Raw genomic sequence first — 20,592 nt, 5'->3', positions numbered from 1 at the left:
CCTGAGGGAAATGAAAGCAGAATTGTCTGGTGCTTGACTCTGATTTCCGCCTTCCCATACCTTAAAACACCCTCCCTTTTCTAAAAGCCAGGTTTAGAAGAACATCTGTACCACCAATTCACCAATGTGTTTATTTGTAGTGGCTATTGAGAAAACTCTACTGTTGATTATTTTAAATGTGTACTATGCTTGCATATGGATTGGTTTCCTTCAACACTTTCTTCTGGACTTAGTAGCAAGTTCACAGGAAGCTGACATCTTCTTACGCAAAGTAAAGCACTGCTCAGTGACTGCTGGTAATGATCCCATTTGGGTTTTAGATTTGTTTTTTCCTTGAGAACAGATCTGAAAGATATGGCTGGATTTTATCAGGTACACTCCATGTCCCAGAGCAGTCCAGAAATAGCCCTCCCGAAGGAGAGGAGACACTACCCCTGCGAATGAAGGTTTTAAGACTCTGGTCATTTGGCCATATCACAATTATTGCCCCTGCTCCTTTGTTTATGCCCAATCTCCTCTCTGGATCATCAAAGATAGGGACAGACAATTCCTAACTTTTGGGGACTTGGGGGACAAACATATGAACTTTTCCATAAATTTCAGCAGATTCCGATTCTTTGAGGCCCCTGGAATCTAAGTTAAGAACACCTACCTTAAATAAAAATTACAATTGTGAGATACAATTTTACTTTTTTAAATGTTTTACATTGAGTTCACTTTTACATTGGGGGAGAGCCTCAGGGAGCAGTCAACATCCTCACTTTTGCAGAAGAGGGAGGGAAAGGCCCCAAAACTTAGGAGCTTCAGTAAACAACACATAGCTGTCAGGAAGCCCCAGGTGCATCTTTCCCTCTGGGAGTAAATGGAAGAAAGCTATTTTCTGGCACATATTTTATAACTAGAAAATGTATCAATGGGGTACAGAGTTTTGTAAGCAAATATTAAGAACTTAAAATCAAAATGTTAGCAATTACATGTCTAGCTGTCCCTATAAGCAACATTTCTGATTTCTCTGAGAAACAGTCAAATGGCCTCTTTGGGTCAGAGACCTCCTCGCGAGCACCATTTGCCTCGTGTATTTTCCTTGCTCAGGATGGCTCTGCAGAGCATCTGGGCTTCTTTTGAAGCAGGCAGGTCAGGAATATCAGCTTTTGTTCTTGTCTTAGCTGATTAACGAAATGAGCTGTTCTCCCTCATTCTATGGGTTAATGTCAGGACTCGGGCTTGTTGCCACCTTAGTTCATTACGTGCCCAATTTAAAATTTTCTCTTACAAAACTAAGCTAAAGCAGATGGCCTCCTACCAGTTTCCAAAATTTTTTCTCCTTAAAAAAAGGGAACCTCTTATACCCTTCACAACAATTAACTCGAAATGGATCATGGACCTACACGTAAATTGCAAAACTATAAAACTCCTATAAGACAACAGAGGAGAAAACTTAGATGACCTTGGGAATGGTGATGCCTCTTTAGATAGAAACACAAAAGACATGACCCATGAAAGAAATCACTGATAAGCTGGACTTCATTAAAATTAAAAACTTCTGCTCTGTGAAAGACAATGTCAAGGGTATGAAAGGACAAGCCATAAACTGGAAGAAAATATTTTCAAAAGACCCATCTGATACAGGATTTTTATTCAAAATGTACAAAGAACTCATAAAACTCAACAATAAAAAAAGAGCCCAATTAAAAAATGGGCCAAAGACCTTAACAGATACCTCACCAAAGATATACAGATGGCAAATAAACACATGAGAAGATGCTCCTCATCATATGTCAGCAGAGACATGGAAATTAAAACAATTATAAGATGCCATTATGCACCAATTAAAATTGCCAAAATCTGGAATACTGACAACAACAAATGCTGGTGAGGATGTGGAACAAAAGGAACTTTCACACACCGCTGGTGGGAATGCAAAATGGTACCGACCTTTTGGAGGACAGCTTGGCTTTTTTTTTTTTTTTTAACAAAACTAAATATACTCTTATCATATGATACAGCAATTGCACTCTTTGGGATTTACCCAAAGGAGTTGAAAACTTAGGTCCACATAAAACCTGCACACAGATGTTTATAAGAGCTTTATTTACAATTGCTAAAACTTGGAAGCAACCAAAATGTCCTTTAGTAAATGAATGGATAAAATAAACTGTGGTACTTCTAGACAATGGAATGTTATTCAGCACTAAAAAGAAATGAGCTAGTAAGCCATGAAAAGACACAGAAGAACCCTAAATGCATATTGCTAAGTGAAATAAGTCAATCTGAAAAGACTCCATACTATATGACTCTTACTCTATGACATTCTGGAGAAGACAAAACTATGGAAGACAATAAAAAGAACAGTGGTTGCCGAAGGTGGGAAGTGGGTCTAGGAGAAAAATAGGCAGAACAGGGAGGATTTTTAGGATAGTGAAAATACTCTATGATATTATAATGATGGATAAATGTCATTATCCACTGGTCAAAACCCATAGAATGTACAACATCAAGAATGAACCCTAGAGTAAACTACCGACTTTGGTTGATTATGACATGTCAGTGTAGGTTCATCCTTAGTAAAAAATGTACCATTCTGGTGAGTGATGTTGACAAGGGGAGAAGCTATGCTATGCATGTATGCATGTGTGGGGGCAGGGTAAATGGGGAAATCTCTGTACCTTACTCTCAATTTTTTTGTAAACCTGAAACTGCTCTAAAAAATTTAAATCTTTAAAACAACTTTTTTTAAAAAATTCACTCAACAACAAAAAAAAAAAAGAAAGAAAGAAAGAAACGAAAAGAAAGAAAGAGAAAGAAAGAAACCTCAGGCAGAAATAAGATAAATTAATTTGAGGTCAGCCCAACATCTATTTCCTCTACCCTGTATAATAGGTTCAAGGATCATTTAACTTAAAGTCCTGGAGAAGTTAATAGTTAACCCCTTCACCTATTCAAGCTTTCAGGTAAAAGTTGAGGCTTGGAAACCAAACAGGCACACTATTGTGATACTTATTTTTCACGACCAACACATAATACAGACCAGGCTAAATTAAATATCTCACGCTCCATGTCAGAAACTTGTATTTAAATCTTGGCTCTACTGTTTACCAGGCCTGGAAATTTGGGCAGATTACTTACTCTAATGACCCTTAAAATGCTAAAAATTCCCCAGCCTTACAGTCTTGTTACAAGGATTAAATAAGACAACTTGTATTGCAAATTGCTTTGTAAAATGTAAAATACTATGTAATCTGTTATATATTATTACTGACTGTATGAATTAACTAGAAGTCTATCACTGGAGGTGAGCTGATACTGGGTTTACATCAATAATAATACAACACTCAAAAAAGAAATAATAAGGCATCCAAATTGAAAAGGAAGAAGTAGAACTGTCACTGTTTGCAGACGACATATTATATACAGAAAACCCTAGATGTCGCCAAAAACTATTAGAATAAACAAATTTAGTAAAGTTGTAGGATACAAAATCATACAAAAATCTGTTGCATTTCTATACCCCAATAATAAGCTATTAAAGATGTTAAGAAAATAATCCCATCTACAAATGCATCAAAAAAAAATGAAATACCTAGGAATAAATTTAACCAAGGAGGTGAAGGACCTGTGCTTGGAACTATAAGATACTGATGAAAGAAATCGAAGAAGACACAAATAAATATAAAGATATTCCATGCTCATGGATTAGAAGAATTAACATTGTCAAAAGGTCCATAACAACCAACGCAATCTACAAATTCTACATAATCCCTTCAAATTTCCAATGGCATTTTTCACAGAAATAGGACAAATGATTCTAATTTTGTATGAAACTACAAAAGACCTGGAAAAGATAAAGCAACCGTGAGAAAGAAGAATAAAGCTGGAGGCATCATGCTCTCTCATTCCAAACTGTATTACAAAGCTATAGTAATCAAAACAGCCTATTAGCATAAAAACAGATCAATAGAGAGCCCAGAAATAAACACACACACACACACACATATATACACACACATATATATACATATATATATAGTCAATTAATTAATGACAAAGGAGCCAATAATACACAATGGAGAAAGAACAGTCTCTTCAATACATGGTGTTGAGAAAACCGGACAGCCACATGCGAATGAAGGAAACAGTACCATTATCTTACACTACACACAAAAAATAACTCAAAATGGATTAAATACTTGAATATAAGACCTGAAACCATAAAACTCCTAGAAGAAAACAAAGGTGGAAGCTCCTTGATAACAGCCTTGGGGATGATATTTTTGGATTTGAAACCAAAAGCAAAAGCAATAAAAGCAAACATAAACAAGTGGGACTACATCACACTAAAAAGCTTTTGCACAGCAAAGAAAACCATCAACAAAATGAAAAGGCAAACTACCAAATGGGGGAAATATTTGCAAATTATGTATCTGATAAGTTAATAACCAAAATATATAAAGAACTCATACAACTCGATAGCAAAAAACCCAAACAATCCAATTAAAAAATGAGCAGGATATCTGAATAATCATTTTTCTAAAGAAGACATACAGATGGCCAACAGGTACATGAAAAGATGCTCAACATCACTAATCATCAGGGAAATGCAAACCAAAACCACAATGAGATATCACCTTACACCTGGACACACAAAAGGACAAGAAAAAACAAGTGTTGGCTAGCATGTGGAGAAAAGAGAACCCTTGGGCACTGTTGGAGGGAATATAAACTAGTATAGCCTCTACAGAAAATAGTATGAAGGTTCCACAAAAAAATAAAAACAGAAATACTACATGATCCAGCAATTCCTCTTCTAGGTTATCCAAAGAAAATGAACACACATTGGGAGCCTGGGTGGCTCAGTCAGTTAAGAATCTGCCTTCAGCTCAGGTCATGATCCCAGGGTCCTGGGATCAAGTCCCACGTCGGGCTCCCTGCTCAGCGGGGAGCCTGCTTCTCCCTCTCTTTCTGCCCCTCCCCCATCCCCACTGGCAGTGTTCTCTCTCTCTCTCTAATAAATAAATTCTTAAAAAAAAAGAAAAATGAAAATACTAATTTGAAAAGATATATGCACCCCCATGTTTATTGAAGCATTATTGACAATAACCATGACATGGAAGCAACCTAAGTGTCCACTGACAGATGAACAGATAATGAAATATTACTCAGCGATAAAAAAGAAGAAAATCTTGCCATTTGTAATGACATGGATGGACCTTGAGGGCATCATGCTAAATGAAACAGGTCAGACAGAAAAAGCAAATACCATATGATCTCATTGATTTGTGGGATCTAAAATAAACAAACAAACAAACAAACAAAAAACCCAAGCTTAGAACTACAGAGGACAACAGACTGGTGGTTGTCAGAGGTGGGGTGGGGGGGTCTGAAATGGGTGAAGGGAGCCAAAAAGTAAAAACTTCTAGTTATAACTAAGTCATGGGGATGTAATGTACAGCATAACAACTATAGTTAATAATATAGTATTGCATTAGGGAGACGGTAAATGTAAAAGTTGTAAGAAAAAATAATTTGTAACTATATATGGTGACTGATGGTAACTGGACTTATTGTTGTGATCATTTGCACTACACACAAATACTGAATCATTATGTTGTACACCTGAAACTAATACGATGTTATATGTCAAATTTGTTATATGTCAGATGTCAATTTCATCTCAAAAAAAAAAAAAAAACCAATGACACAACAATGAAATTTATTGTTGATTTAAGTGATTCTTAATCCTCAGAGAAGGAAAGAAGATCTGGGAGTTTGAGGGAAATGACTTTCTTTCCAACCAAAATTTATCCTACATGAAATATAACAGGACATAAGGGTGGCTGATTCCAATGGAAGAGTCAACCCCAGCTAATCAGCAGTTTAAGGGTGCTGTTTACAGCCAGCCATAGACCTAAAAAAGAAAGCTGGTCCCTCTGTTGTCCCACAGGGGTGCCAGGTCTGACTGTGCTTCTGCCCCCTGGCACTCAGCTTCTACGGCACTGTGAACTAAAGCTGGGATGCTGGGGTTTCCACACACAGCTTTCATTTCTCTCCAGTAGCAAGGCATTCAAGGAAAGGCTCACTTCAAGACTCTATACAACCACGATCCATTAGCTGAGTGTCACATAGGAATGACGGTGCCAATCATTGTTCTGGGAGCTTTACATACGTACAATTATTAGTTATTATCTCCACTGATGAGTGAGGCAGGCCGGCATAGAGAGGTTAAGAAACTTTCTCAGAGCAGGCTGACCCCCGGGGTGGTCTGGATCCAAAGGCTAAGATCTTAACCACTATTACCTTTTTTCATAGATATTGGGACTGTTTGAAATGGGGCTTAAACAACACTAATCTTTGGAATACTTGATGGCTTATTTTTTTCTATGAATACAAAGTTAAGCTATTACTACTTAACTAGTCATGTGACTACTTCAGAAAAGCTTGTCTTATATAACCTTTAAGCAGTTCTTAGAAAATAGTGCAAGCAATAATGAAGGGAACAAAAAGCAAGGACTAATAAGGAAAGGAAATTTTCATTTTCTAATAAAATTGCTATTAAAGTCGTTACCTGTGAAGTGAAATTTCACCGATTCTGGGAGACCTGAAATAGAAAAGAGAAAATCAATATACTGGTAAGCATTTTGGGGTCAGAAATAGATGGAGAAGTTACAAAATATGGGGCAGAGGTTAGAAAAGTAAAGGATGTTTTAATCTAAATTACTATGGTTTAAGGAAAGATCACCAGGTCTTTTGTTAATGTTATGTTGAATTTAACGGTGCCAGCACTAATTTTAAGTAACAAAAAGAACGGCAGAGTAGAATAATTTTATATACCAGTAGTTAGAGTGATTTATAATACATTCATTCAGATCCCATTTTGTCAGTACATAAAATCCTACAAATCGGTGAATGCGGATGATGTCGTATATCACTAACAGGCTCTCTGGTAGGTCAATTCCATTGAAGAATTGAGTGATGCCTGGGACATTGATTTACACACTGTAACGATGTGAGAGATTTATCTCACGGCATTTATCCCATAGATTATATAAGACAGGACTCTGCTCTCTCTAAAAAGGCTCTAGGAACTTAGGCGAGTATAACAGATACGGAAATAACTTCAGCCATGGCTGACATGTTTTCTTTCCCTCTAATCCCAGGATATCCTGAGTTTCTTTGTAAAGTAGGTCTTTTAAAGTAGGGGTTAGAGAACCATGAACATTTTTATGGGCTATTAGTTACCCAGTTACCAAACACTGGGGATCCTCCTTAGAGAGGAGGCCTAAACCCACATTTTGATATTTTCAAAGAAGAGTTAATCATTTTCTGGACAATTGCATTTATATATATATATATATATATATATATATATATATATAATAGAAAATATTACTTTAAATGTTTTCTATAATTTAAGATGTAACTCTAAAATTATTTTTAACCTAGGGGCGTCTGGGTGGCTCAGTCGTTGAGAGTCTGCCTTCGGCTCAGGCCATGATCCCAGGGTCCTGGGATCGAGCCCCACATCAGGCTCCCTGCTCCGCAGGAAGCCTGCTTCTCCCTCTCCCACTCCCCCTGCTTGTGTTCCCTCTCTCGCTGTGTCTCTCTCTGTCAAATAAATAAATAAAATCTTTAAAAAAAGAATTATTTAGCCCATGTTCAACTTACCATAAGAAATCACCAGCTGTTCTGTATGAATAAAGCTACTATATAAAAATAATATTCCATATAATCATGTTATGTGGTACATACATCTTAAAGATCATAAGGAAACAGGCTTCAAGATTTATAGAATCATTCCAAGGCACAGAAGTATTTAGGTGTAGGGACTCAAAACTCTTGCATTCCAGTCAGCAGCTTTGATTACTGGGTCAAGGGGAGAGATAAGGGGTAGCAAAGATTAACTATCGTGGCTTAGTGGAAGGCCACAAAATGGCTTGAATTCGAAATCCAGTTATTTGGGACGCCTGGGTGGCTCAGTTGGTTGAGTGGCTTTCAGACAGAGAAAGTCTGACTGTCTCCCTTTGGATCAGGTCATGATCCCAGGGTCCTGGGATAGAGCCCAGACTGGCTCCCTGCTCAGTGGGGAGCCTGCTTCTCCCTCTGCCTGCCCCTCCCCCTGCTTGTGCACTGTCTCTGACAAATAATAAATAAAATCTTAAAAAGAAAAAAGAAATCCAGTTATTCTTTTGTTCAGTCTTCTCTTCCTTTAAAAAAGGTGCCTTTTGTCAAATCCTGGCCCAACAGGTTGCATTCTCCATTCCTGTGTGGGACCTTCCCTGTGGTAGTGCGGGATGCTTCTCACTAGATTCCCCTCACCCACAGCCCTGGCCTCTTCCTCAAATCCGCCCACATCACTGCAGTCAAAGAGTTCTTTATGAAAGGCCATCTCCCCAGATCTTAAAAACCTCCACTGGGTTCCTATTGTTCTCGGGATAAAGAATCAAATCCTGACAGGCTTACAGGGCCCCTGAAGTCTGGCCTCTATCCAGGCTCATCTCTGTTCTGCTCAAACTTCTACATTCCAGACATGGACTTTTTTTTTTTTTTTTAATCCCCAGAATGTCACGTTCTCTCCCTCCTCAGGGCCTCTGCCCATGGGCTGTGTGACCTTCCTTGGGAAATGTTCTCCCAAGTATCCCAAGAGGCACATTTAGGCTGATTAGCATCTACCCATCCCTCCACTGTCAATACCTCCCTGGGACAGCCTCCACTGAACCCTGAGTCTCGGGCAGTCTTGTTACTTCTAATTCCACCACTGAACGATTTTCTTCAGAGCTCTTCTCTTAGTCTACAATTAAACACTTATTACTGGGATTATTTCTCAAACTGTCTCCATACCTAGGTCCCAAAACTCACCAAGAACAGGACTCATGCCTCTTTTTGTTCACCACTATAATCTCCAAGACCTCAGGGCCAGAGAGGAGGCACAAAATAAAGATTTATTGAAAGCATGCCTGCATGCATGAATAAATGAAAAAAAAATTATGAACTGAGCCCAAACTACATATTGGTCCACAAGCCTCAAGTGATTTTCAACAGCATATAAAACACTGTCACTAAACTGTCCAGAAGGACAACGGGAAGAGTTAGGGAGAACCTGCCATGAGGATCCCCGGAGAACAGTATGGGTGCCTCAAAATAGAGGAGAAGGCATTACCAGTGAAAGAGAAGGCCATGATCTCCTGGAGGTAGGGAGCTGCAGGGGGAGGACGGTACATGATTTTGCCCTGGTTAATATCTTCCTGTGTGAAATACTGGATGGGAGATTGAGGCTGGTCCCTGTGTTCGATGATTCCTGGGGAGGAAGAGACTCAGCATCAGCATCAACAGTAATTCTGATGGTTGACTGAATGACCGGGGCCATAAACCTGCCTTTCCCACGGGTGGGAGTCTTTTATCCTTCAAGAACAATTGCTCTCTGGTTTCTTTTATCATACCATTCTCCAGTCATTCAAGAAAAAGGCAAATCTGAAACCCAAACAGACTTTAATAGGATCTTTTAAAAAATGTTTAATTGAATTATAGTTGACAGACAATATGATATTAGTTTCAGGTGTACAACTTAGTGATTTGACAATTGTATACATTATGAAATGTTCCCCACGGTAAGTATAGTTACCATCTGTCACCATACAAATTTATCACAGTATTATTGACTATATTCCTTATGCTGTTTTTTTCATCCTTGTGACTTATTTATTCTATAACTGGAAGTTTGTACCTCTTACTCCCCTTCACCTATTTTGGCCATCCCCCAACCTACCACCCCTCTGGCAACTACTAGTTTATTCTTTATATTTATGAGTCTGTTTTTGTGTGTTTGTTCATTTGTTTTATTTTGTAGATTCACATATAAATGAAAGCATATGGTATTTGTCTTTCTCCATCTGACTTATTTCACTTAGTATAATAGCCTCCAGGTCCAATTCATGTTGTCACGAATGGCAAGATTTCATTCTTTTATGGTTGAGTAACATCCCAGTGCATAAGTACACCACATCTTCTTTATTCGTTCATCTACTGATAGACACTGAGCTTGCTTCCCTATCTTGGCTACTGTAAATAATGCTGCAATAATTATAAAGTTGCATATGTCTTTTTGAATTACTATTTTTGCTTTCTTTGGGTAAATACCCAGTTACTGGATCATATAGTAGTTCTATTTTTAATTTTTTTGAGAAACCTCCATACTGTTTTTCACAGTGACTGCACCAGTTTATATTCCTGCCAACAGTGCACAAAGGTTCTCTTTTCCCCACATCCTCACCAACACTTGTAATGTCTTGCCTTTTTGATACTAGCCATTCTGGCTGGTGCAAGGTAATATCTCATTCTGGTTTTGATTCGCATTTTCCTGATGATGAGTGATGTTGAGCCTCTTTTCATGTTTGAAACCCAAATAGATTTTTGACTAGAAGTCATTGACTATAATCAATAGTAAGACACAAACTACTACCCCTAATATAACTTAGACTAGGTAATTCTCTACAAGTCATAGACACTTTACCATAATTATGAGATTCTTTCAATTGAGTTTAAGTTCAAAGGTCAAGGTTGCTGAGAAAATGACACAGACTGGGCTCCTGGTGGGGCTATAATGAGAGTTTTCTCAATTTACCCATTTCCTTCAGAAACTCCTCAGTCTCTGATAATCTTTGGCAATAGTAACATGGATCATGATTATTATAAGAATTGGATTTACAATTATAACTGTGATAAATGCTTTAGAGGCTGCAAATTTACCTATCATTTCTAAATTTTGTAGGTGCAGAAATAATGCTCTGATCATCTTTCATGTCCTATCAACTCTTTCAAAGAAGGACACATGTGAGAGTTGGTGTTGAACTAATTCAGGTTCTGAGGGGCTGAGAGACCTAAAGTCATTCTCCAGAAGATAGCCCAGGCTGCTGGACGAAGAGAACTCCACCTCTACCCTGGCTATGTAAGAAGAACAGCCCTTGCTGTGACTTAGCAGATTTAGAAAAAGGGAAGGATGATTTTTAGGTGTTTAACTTCTCTGGACTTTATCAAAAGGGTAATATAATTTAATTTTTAGACATTTATTTCTCCTGGGGGATTTGATCGTGTGAAAGGCTTACAACCAGGGCAATGGTTGGTGTTGGGAGGGCAGCCTCAGATTCGGGAGCAGAACTGTCTTAATAGAAGCTAATCTCCTTTCCATGAGGGATAGCCACACCTCTGTTAGGGATAGGCTTATTAGTTAAGCCCAAAGTTCAGCTATCTAAAGGATGAAGACTGATGGCAGGGGCCCACCTCTCCTCTCTGCTGACTGTGGTTTCACATTTTCATTTTTCCTCAGTGCAGGAGGAGTGACTTATCCAAAGGGGAAAGGAATGGAGTGTGTGTGGCTCAGCCTGTTCTGCACTCGCTGGCAGAGCTCCTAGTCCCGAGCACAGGCTCATTCTCATTCTTGTCTGTTCACCTCTCATAACCTCACTGGGGCAGGGTCTGTCCCTGTGGACCATGCTTGTGTCTGTCCTGTTCCGCCTGTGCATGGGAGCGGCAGCTCAATCCAGTGAGTCAAGTTATATGCACACCATGTTCTCCAGCACAGCTCTGTCCTACCAAAGCTGACACACTCATCTCTGTCTGTTTGACCACAGTGTCTCTTTCTCAGTTGGTCCTAAATTCAGAACAGGGGAACAAAGGGTATGAATAATTCTTACTCCTTAAATCCTCAACAAGTACTTGCAGACAAAACTCCAGAGTTTGAAGATAGGTCAACAATTAGAAGACAATAGCATCACTCAAAAGATCATTTACTGCACATCTTACCTTGATTTGGATGCAGAGGTAAAGTGATATTGTATATAATCTTTCCGCTTGGCCTCTCAGAGTTTACAAAGGAGAGGGAATGAGGCTGAATCACAGTGAGGCCATCTTCCCGAGCCTAAACAACATTGAAGGAGGAAGAAGAACAAATAGTGTAATGAAAACAAAAGCCAGAGGCAAAAACAAGCCTTATTAAAAAAGCAAAACAAAACAAAACAAAAACAAAAACAAAAACAAAAACCCCTCACTTTGGGCTTTTCAATTAGTTACAGCAAAATTTTTTCTGAAAGCTCAGAAGAAGGACCTGGTCTCTTGCACTGCAGATTTGTCTTGGCCTTAAGAACCTCACAGGGTCATAGAATCTTCTTCCAGTTTTCTTGTACTCTCCTCTCCCCTGCCCTCTGCCCCCAGGTTTGTGTTGGTGCATACCGTGGGCATCCCAGTATGATCACTTTTCCCTCAGGGGAACTCGCAGTGGTACACATTTGAACATGAGCCATCACAGTTGGCTCTCCTACTGTTCTACTATTCACAGCGGGGTCACTACATCTCTGCTCCTCCAATTTAATAGGCTAAGGTTGTATCTGTAAGAAGCCCTCCCTAACCCCCCCTCCAGCTTTGCTAATGGGAACTGTGATGTTTTCAAAGGGCCAAAGATGAACTCACCTCAAACACCAAAAGAGGCTCATCATTTGAATTCAGAGGTTTAAGAATTATTTATTGAAGCACATAAAACTAGTCCATGGTTTCTTTGTCTCCACTGTACTATTGAAAAGAACTAGATATTGCTTTTCTCTGCTAGCCTTCGTAGCCCTCAGTATCCAATGAAGGGGTCAAGCAAAATTAATCAAAAGGCCAATGTGTCCATATTTTTTACTGTCCATTCACTTGTATATAGCCATAACTCACCAACAGTGACAACACTCAAAGGGTGGGGGGATTTCGGATCCCATGACCAGGCATAACAGTGAGTGGGGACAGCAGCAAAAACACAGAGTGGAGATGAGAAAAGGGAAAAGAAGTGTGGGCATGGGATCCCTGCCTGGGTTACATATGCTGTTAACAAGACAGAACAAAAATATCCGGCTCCTTGCAGGCTCCTCCTAAGTGACCCCTGAAGGGTTAGAGTTTGACATGCTCTCCTGCTCTTTGAAGCTCTGCTTTTTCAGAAGGAATTTCCCCATTTAGGAAAGGATTAAGTAGGGCTCAGTAATTCTCATGGAGAAGGGCGTGGTGTTCTTCCTTTTAACCGTGAAAAGATTGAAGGTTGCAGTTGCTTTGTAAGTGTCCTGAAGGCACACTTGTCCAGGGGAGAGACAGCATTTACAGGTTAGGACAGCCCCCCCCCCCCCGCCCCATAGTAAAGAGTCATATTTCAGGCCACTGCTCAGGTATGGAATGTAATGAGTAAGGAAAATAAGAATTACAAATAGCAGCTGGTCTCTCACCCTAAAATAAAACAAGTAAGGACAACAAATTAAAAATCTACGCCCTGTGGAAGGTGTTTATAGCCTCTGCATGTGTGCACACACCTATAAACATGTACATGTGCAGGCACAGCCACATGGACAGAAAAGTGTCAACTCAGTACCGCCTCCTTTTCATCTCAAAGCCATCAGAGTATCTGAAAATTCTCAGGGTATTATGAGATATTTCTGAAAATCTAGATGCCCCTAAAATAATAAAGCAATAAGAAGAGGGAATGGACAGAGGAGCATGGACAAAGGGAAATATATGCCAGCCAAGGTAACATATTTTATTATGGCATGTATTGACACTATTTCCCTACTAATAGAAATAGGCACGAGGTAGGAACAGTAAGGACTTGATTCCCTGAAGAAAGCAATATTGAGTCTGACATATATCAAAGTTCAATCAATTTTAATATTGGCTATTTGGAATGTTCAATATTTATCAATTAAACATAGTAAGAAATGAAAGATTAAATTTCATAGAAATCATTATGGAAGACACTTTTTTATTAAAATATCTGTCAATAAATGAAAATTACAGAATAATGTTTCTCATAATAACCATGTTACCTCTGAATATATCTGGAATCCAGTTGCTTCTCCCCACCCGCCACTGCCACCACCCCGTGGGGAGCCACAATCTCACCTGATCACCAGGACGGCCTCCCAAATGCTTTCCTGCCCCGCCTACAGTCTACTTCAGGGCAAGAGCCAGCCAGAAAAGGAGGTTCAACCTCTGTGGCTCAACACCTTGTAATGGCTCTCCATTTCACCCAGAAAAAAACTGAAGTACCTACAATGTCCCAGGAGGACTTACAAGATCTGCCCCAACTCCTCCCTCTCCCCGCCTCCCTGCCCCCAACATACACACTTGGCACATCTGTGAGTTTGAGATTGCTCTCACATTCAATCCCTCTACTCCAGCCATAATGGCTTCCTTGCTGTTCCTTGAACATCTGAGCACACTCCCAACTGGATTTGTTCAAACACATGGTTCCCTGGGCCTGGAATGCTCTTCCTTCAGGTATCTGCATGACTCCCTTCCTCACCTCCTACAAGTCTTTCTTTAAACATCATCGTTTTAATAAAGCTCAGCTCATTTACAACTACAATCTGGGTGCATCTCTCCTGTTCCCACCACCACATTTCTGAGCCCCTTGACCTTGATCTCCTTTTTGTTTTACCATAATACTTTTCACTCACATGCAATATATGTTCTTTATTTGATTTATTACTTATTGTCTATTCCCTCCTGCCCCACCAAGAGAATGGAAACTCCATGAGAACATGGATTTTTGTTTGTTCATGGATGGATCCCAAGCACCTAGCACATGGAAGTGCTCAATAAAAATTTGTTGAGTGAATGAAAAATATCATTATGAACAGATTAAGCTAAGAAGTAAAATAATGAAAACACTTCTATAGCAACTTAATTAAAAAATATTTTTCATCAACTTTCAATGTCTTCTAAAGGGGGGCAAACACTTCAACATGTAAGCCTTAGCAAAGTGTGTGTGCAACTTAAATCTTTAGAATCCCAGGTCAGGATTTATAAACAACATTATCATTTCAGCCTCCATTAAAAGAAAGACCACTTTTTTTTTTTAAAGGATTTTATTTATTCATTTGAGACACAGAGATACAGAGAGAAGAGAAAGCAGGAGCAGGGAGAGAGGCAGAGGGAGAGGGAGAAGCAGGCTCCCCGCCGAGCCAGGAGCCTGATGCGGGGCCTGATCCCAGGACCCTGGGATCATGACCCGAGCTGAAGGCAGACGCCCAACCATCTGAGCCACCCACCTGTCGACTGTCATATTACCAAAGCAGCAAAGCCCATGGCTGGCCTCAGAAATTAAACACCCATGAAAAATAAGAAGATGAGATGAGTAAAAGGGGGTTCTACAAGAAATCATCCTCTCACATAGTTTGGTTAGGAAAACAAAATTAATTCACTCACATATTCATGTAGCAAATATTTAGTCAGAACCTACTCTGGGCAAGGTACCAAGCAAAGAGCTGTGGGAGATGCAAGATGAATCAGATATAGACTCTTTCCTCAACTATTTCTAGTTTTTAGTAAGGGAAGTTCGTAAATAACTCCAATGTAGAAACTGCTAAGCAGTGAGAAAGGCTCAGATAAAGCACAGTAGGAATTCCAAGGACAAAGAAACATTTCCAGAAATTGCAGATAATAATTTTACTAGTGCTTGAAAAGGTCTCAAGAAAAAACATGGACAGGGCGCCTGGGTGGCTCAGTTGGTTGGGCGACTTGCCTTCGGCTCAGATCATGATCCTGGAGTCCCAGGATTGAGTCCCACATCGGGCTCCCTGCTCAGCAGGGAGTCTGCTTCTCCCTCTGACCTCCCCTCTCTCATGCTCTCTCTCTCTCAAATAAATAAATAAAATCTTTAAAACAAAAAAAAAAGAAAAGAAAAAACATGGACACATAAGCCCGCAGCCATAAAACAAATACAGCATGCCCAGACTTGAGTCTATAGGACAAAAGAGATCAGCTGTTCCAACTGAATCCCTGCTAACCCCAATAAGAGTAGTTTTAAGAGAACTCTTGTTACAGTGATCACTCTGGAAACAAATGGAACTAGGAAGGCTTATGCAAGGCCTTTCTCTCAAGTGGTGACCTTGGGCAACCCACCTCTGAGTACCACAACCATCTGAAAAAGGAAGTAATAAATATTCTTTCGCATTAAGAGATAAGAGAATTTATTTCCCCTTTAAGAGAAGAATTGGAAATATGATATTCAAAGTCTGTGTGTATACCCATATGATTAATATATTTGAATTTGAAGGTGATATAGTTTAGGGAATTATTAGCTGTGTGAAAGTAGGTCTGAAAATGATTCATTTAGTCAACAGACATTTACTAAGCAACTACTTTTATATGAGGCATTGTGTTAGATGCTGAGGAAGATACCAAGATTAATTAAAGATTTTGTCCTTAAGGATCTTCTAAGTCAAACTGTGGATGATTACTTGGAAAACTGAGTTGATGTAAATCTATTAACTTATTTGCTGAATCTCACACTATGCTATGCTATTTATTGGTAAATATGCATGTTTACAGATCTCCTTGCCCAAATTTGATATATATCCTAAATGTATACATCTCACATGTTTATACACACACACACACCTTATAATATTATTCATATGTGCATGTATCTTATACATGTATGTATGCACATAATTCTTATGGAACACTACAAAACAAAATCATAAGATACAATTTAGAGGATCGGATTGGATGAAGAAGAGCATTATAAAAAGGCCACAGAACAAATTTCCATTTAGGCAGGTATTTGTTTATATTGCTTTTTACTCTGCAATCGTCCTGGGGAATCTCAGGCCCGAGGATTAAACCACTACTTGCCATTAATGATTCTCAAGGTTTATCTCCCATAGAGAATATCTACTGATCTTCTGCCAGCCCTTAATAGGCACACCTTTTATAAGTGCATCCCACTGAACTCATCATGGCCTCCATCTCTCCCCCTCCCCCTAGGGTTCCCATACATTCCTGATCTCAACGAATGGCATCTTGACATATTCAGAAACTGGGCTGTTTTACCCTCTTCCTATACCCAGTTGACCACTGTGGCTCTAAATATCTTTTAATCTCCCCCCCTTTTTTTTTACCATCTTAACCACTTTTAAGTGTGGAGTACAGTAGTGTTAACTTATACACATTGTTGTGGAACAGATGTCTAGAACTTTTTCACCTTACAAAACTGAAACTCTGTATCCGCTGAACAAAATTAACTCCCCATTTCCCTCTCCCTACCTCTACCCCCCACCCCTGCAGGGGCAACTACCTTTCCGCTTTCTGTTTCTAAAAGTGTTACTACTTTAGATCGCTCACATAAGTGGAATCATGCAGTATTTGCCCTTTCGTGACTGGCTTATTTCACTTAGGATAATGTCCTTAAGGTTCATACATCCTGTAGCATGGCAGGATTTCCTTCTTCTTTAAGATTGAATAATATTCCGCTGTTGTATAAAACACAATTTCTTTATTTATCGCCTGAAGGACATTTAAGATGCTTCTGCCTCTCAGCCATGATGTCTAATGCTGGATTATACATGGGTGTGCCAGTGTTTCTTTGAGATTTCACTAACTCTTAATCCTTATTGCCACTGCCTGCGGTTTATGCTACCAACCCTTCTTGTTCTAGATGACTGAAACAGCCTATTTCTTGGCCTCCTCGTTCTGTCTGGACCCCATGTGGGGTGTTCTTTACAGCCAGAATGATCTTCCTAAATTAAAAATCTGATCATGCCCCCTCTCTGCTATGAATCTTTTAGCATCCTCCTTGCCCAAAAACATTCTTTCAGGACAACATGGAAACTCCATCTTATCTGTAAGGTCCTCTATGATCTGACTCTCATTTCTTATTTCTTTTTCACCTAGGGATTTATGCTCTGGCCAACCGAACTCTCTGAATTCTTCAAACATGTCATGTTCTCCTGTGTCTCTCACTTTTTTCACCTGCTGCTCATCTGCCTGGAATGAATTTCTCTCTATTTGTAGACTAGATAAATGGGTTTTCAAGGGTGGCGAGTAGAGCAGAAGCAACAGTATCACCTGGAACTTGTTAGAAATGCAAATTCTCAGCCCTTAGACCAGATCTACTAAATTAGAAAACCCTGGGGTGGGCTCCAGCAATCTGCGATCTAACAAACCTTACAGGTGGTCCTAAGGCAGGCTGAAATTTGAGACCATGCTCTAGAGATAATTTACGCTTCAACCAGCTCAGTTCACCTCCAAGAGGAAGCCTTCCATGACCTCCCCCACGCTCCACTGGACTAGGTGTCTCCCTGTTTGTTTCCATATTGTGACTCTGCTTGCGTATCATATCATAGCACTCATCATGTATTGTCATTGCCTCCTTATTTGCTTGTTTTAGACTCTAAGTTGCTTGAGAACAGAGACTGTGTTTTGTAGTCACTGAATTTCCAATGTGTTTCACAGCACTTGGGATAAATTAGTGTTTATTTGAATGAATGACTGGAGAGGTGGACTCCTACCCTTAAACACATATATGGATATACCATATATGTATTTAGCACATACATTCATAATGTTGTGTGCTTAGGTGAGTCCAAATCACTGAATAGAAAATGTGTTTTTGTCACAGATTACAAGTATAGCCTATAGTAATGGCCACAGTCAATGTCAAAAGAAATACAAACTGTGTATATTTTAAGGAATAAAAGAGTGGGCTAATCACATTTTACAGTAAACTCACCTTTGTGACATCCTAAATTAGACAATACAGATCTAATCTACAAACATGCAACCTGAGACTCTAAAGGTTAAGTAACTTGAGAAGTCTCTAGAGGTCCACAACAACATAGTGGGAATGGTGCCATCTTCATTGGCTTCTGGCCCACTTTTTCCCTCTAAACTCAAAATAACACTGCATTAGCATTTGGCAAGAAATGTGTATGCACATTTTTCTTTACACTTTACAGAAAATTCTGATCCAAGTTCCTCTAGTCAGAATGATGAATTATAGACTTTATAGTGCTGCTGAATTATGATTTCTTTAAATTATGGTTTATGGTGGAAATGCCGATACCAGCTATTCATTAAAAACTTTCTGCTTCCCCCTTTAGGTCTCTGTCATGCCCCAGACCCATAATTTCTAAAACTATAGCTGCTCTCTTTGTTGTGGCTCAGGGCTGATACACTACTTTGGAGTGTAATTATGTGGGCGCTAACTAAAATGTGAATCCTTAATGATTAATTTACAAGGTCTTATATGCTTGTGGCTCTGTCTAGAACAGGGGTTCTGGCTTTACACACCCCCTGGATATGGGATTACAGTGGAGCTGCTAATTGTCTGAACTAAGCTTCATGTACTAATTTAGCTGTCACCTTACTTCAAACCTTTCCATGTGCCCACACTCCTCCTTCCTACACAGCACTCAAGACCTTCTGCAATCTAGCTCATGAACCTCCACATCCTCACTACTCCTCCTCCGCCTCCTTAAGTTCTCCAGTCTTATTGACCTGTTTGCAATTTTCCCAACCATCACGTTGTCTTTCATCTCTGTGCTGCTGTTACATCTGGTAGTGCCCTTCACCTTCACCTTCACTTCTCCGTTCCTTCTGACCTGCCCCCTCAGACTTTCACTTGGATAACTGGTACTTATTTCTTTGGCTTCAGCAAAGGCATTACTTTCTCCAGGAAAGTTTTATAATAGAAAAACAAAAACAAAAGCTTCTCATAGGGCTTCTAAAACACAGAGTGACAATTTCTCCAGAGAGGGGGGACCAGAACTGACTGAACAATCATACCCAAATGGTATTGATTAAATAGACACAAGCTTGAAACCAGCTACTCAAGGAGAAGCCCTGAGACCGTCTGGACCGCGATAAAAAGGACAGAGGCAATGGACGGGAGGTTGCAGTGGATTCCACATAACCTTCCCTTCACTCTGGAATTTTACATTTCTTTTTCAAGTCAAAGAGAAATGTGTTCTCAAGGCTGGTTATTACTGGCCCCAGAGTCCATGCTCTGAGCCAGGCATTCACCAGATACGAAAGCAGGACACTCTATTAAACCCCATCAGCGCGCCTCCTCCAAGCAGAAACCACGAGCCCTCCCAACCAACTCACGGTCATATGGAGAGACGCTCCCCGAGAGAGTTTAGGCGCCCCTGGGGTCTGTGGTAAGATCGCGATGTTGAACGTGCGGCTCTCCAGATGTGTATGGGCATCTGTGGCACTGGACACCTGAAAAGAAACGTCATACTGGTGAGCCTTTCATCCTCTGTTGGGCACAGCATGTTTGTGCACATTTATTTTTTCCCCTTTAAACCATCTGTCTTTGAATTCTATGTGTTTTTGCGTTATAATTTTCATTCTGCTCTTCATTTTAATTCTAATGTTTTCCTGATTATAAAAAAAATGCAATCATTTTAGGCAGTTCTAAAAATGCAGAGAAATACAAATAAGAAATAAAAAATCTAGACTTTCTCTAAGTAAAAATAGAAGTCATTAACATATTGATGCATTTCAGTTTAATCTATTTTCGATGCATCTGTGAAACCTGAGACACAAATATGTGTTCTGCCTTTTTACCTAACATAATGCTATGTTTTGTTATTTCATTAAACAGTCTTGAAAACATGATTTTTGATAGCTACATACCTCCTTATAAGCATATATAACGCATGTTATATATGTGATTTTTATTCTACTTCTTTAAACTTTACTCAGCACAGATACGTACACCTAGGTTATAAATGACAAATCTCAGCCTCATCCCGTAAAATGAGATTAATAAGATTTACAATTAGAAGAGTTAAA

The 20,592-nt window shown here is 39.4% G+C and overlaps 1 protein-coding gene across 1 annotated transcript in view; it reads right to left on the bottom strand.

Annotated features, from left to right (window-relative positions):
- Positions 1-20,592, bottom strand: part of FRAS1 (Fraser extracellular matrix complex subunit 1) — a 403,423-nt gene that overhangs the window by 98,311 nt on the left and 284,520 nt on the right. The window contains 4 exon segments of the mRNA XM_027599032.2: positions 6,563-6,595; positions 9,155-9,292; positions 11,794-11,908; positions 19,900-20,016. Coding sequence (XP_027454833.1) covers positions 6,563-6,595; positions 9,155-9,292; positions 11,794-11,908; positions 19,900-20,016 — 403 coding nt within the window.

This window comes from Zalophus californianus, chromosome 2 (genome assembly GCF_009762305.2).
Source record: "Zalophus californianus isolate mZalCal1 chromosome 2, mZalCal1.pri.v2, whole genome shotgun sequence".
NCBI lineage: Eukaryota > Metazoa > Chordata > Mammalia > Carnivora > Otariidae > Zalophus > Zalophus californianus.
Note: the sequence above shows the minus strand (reverse complement) of the source record. Positions and strands in the feature narration are given on the sequence as shown.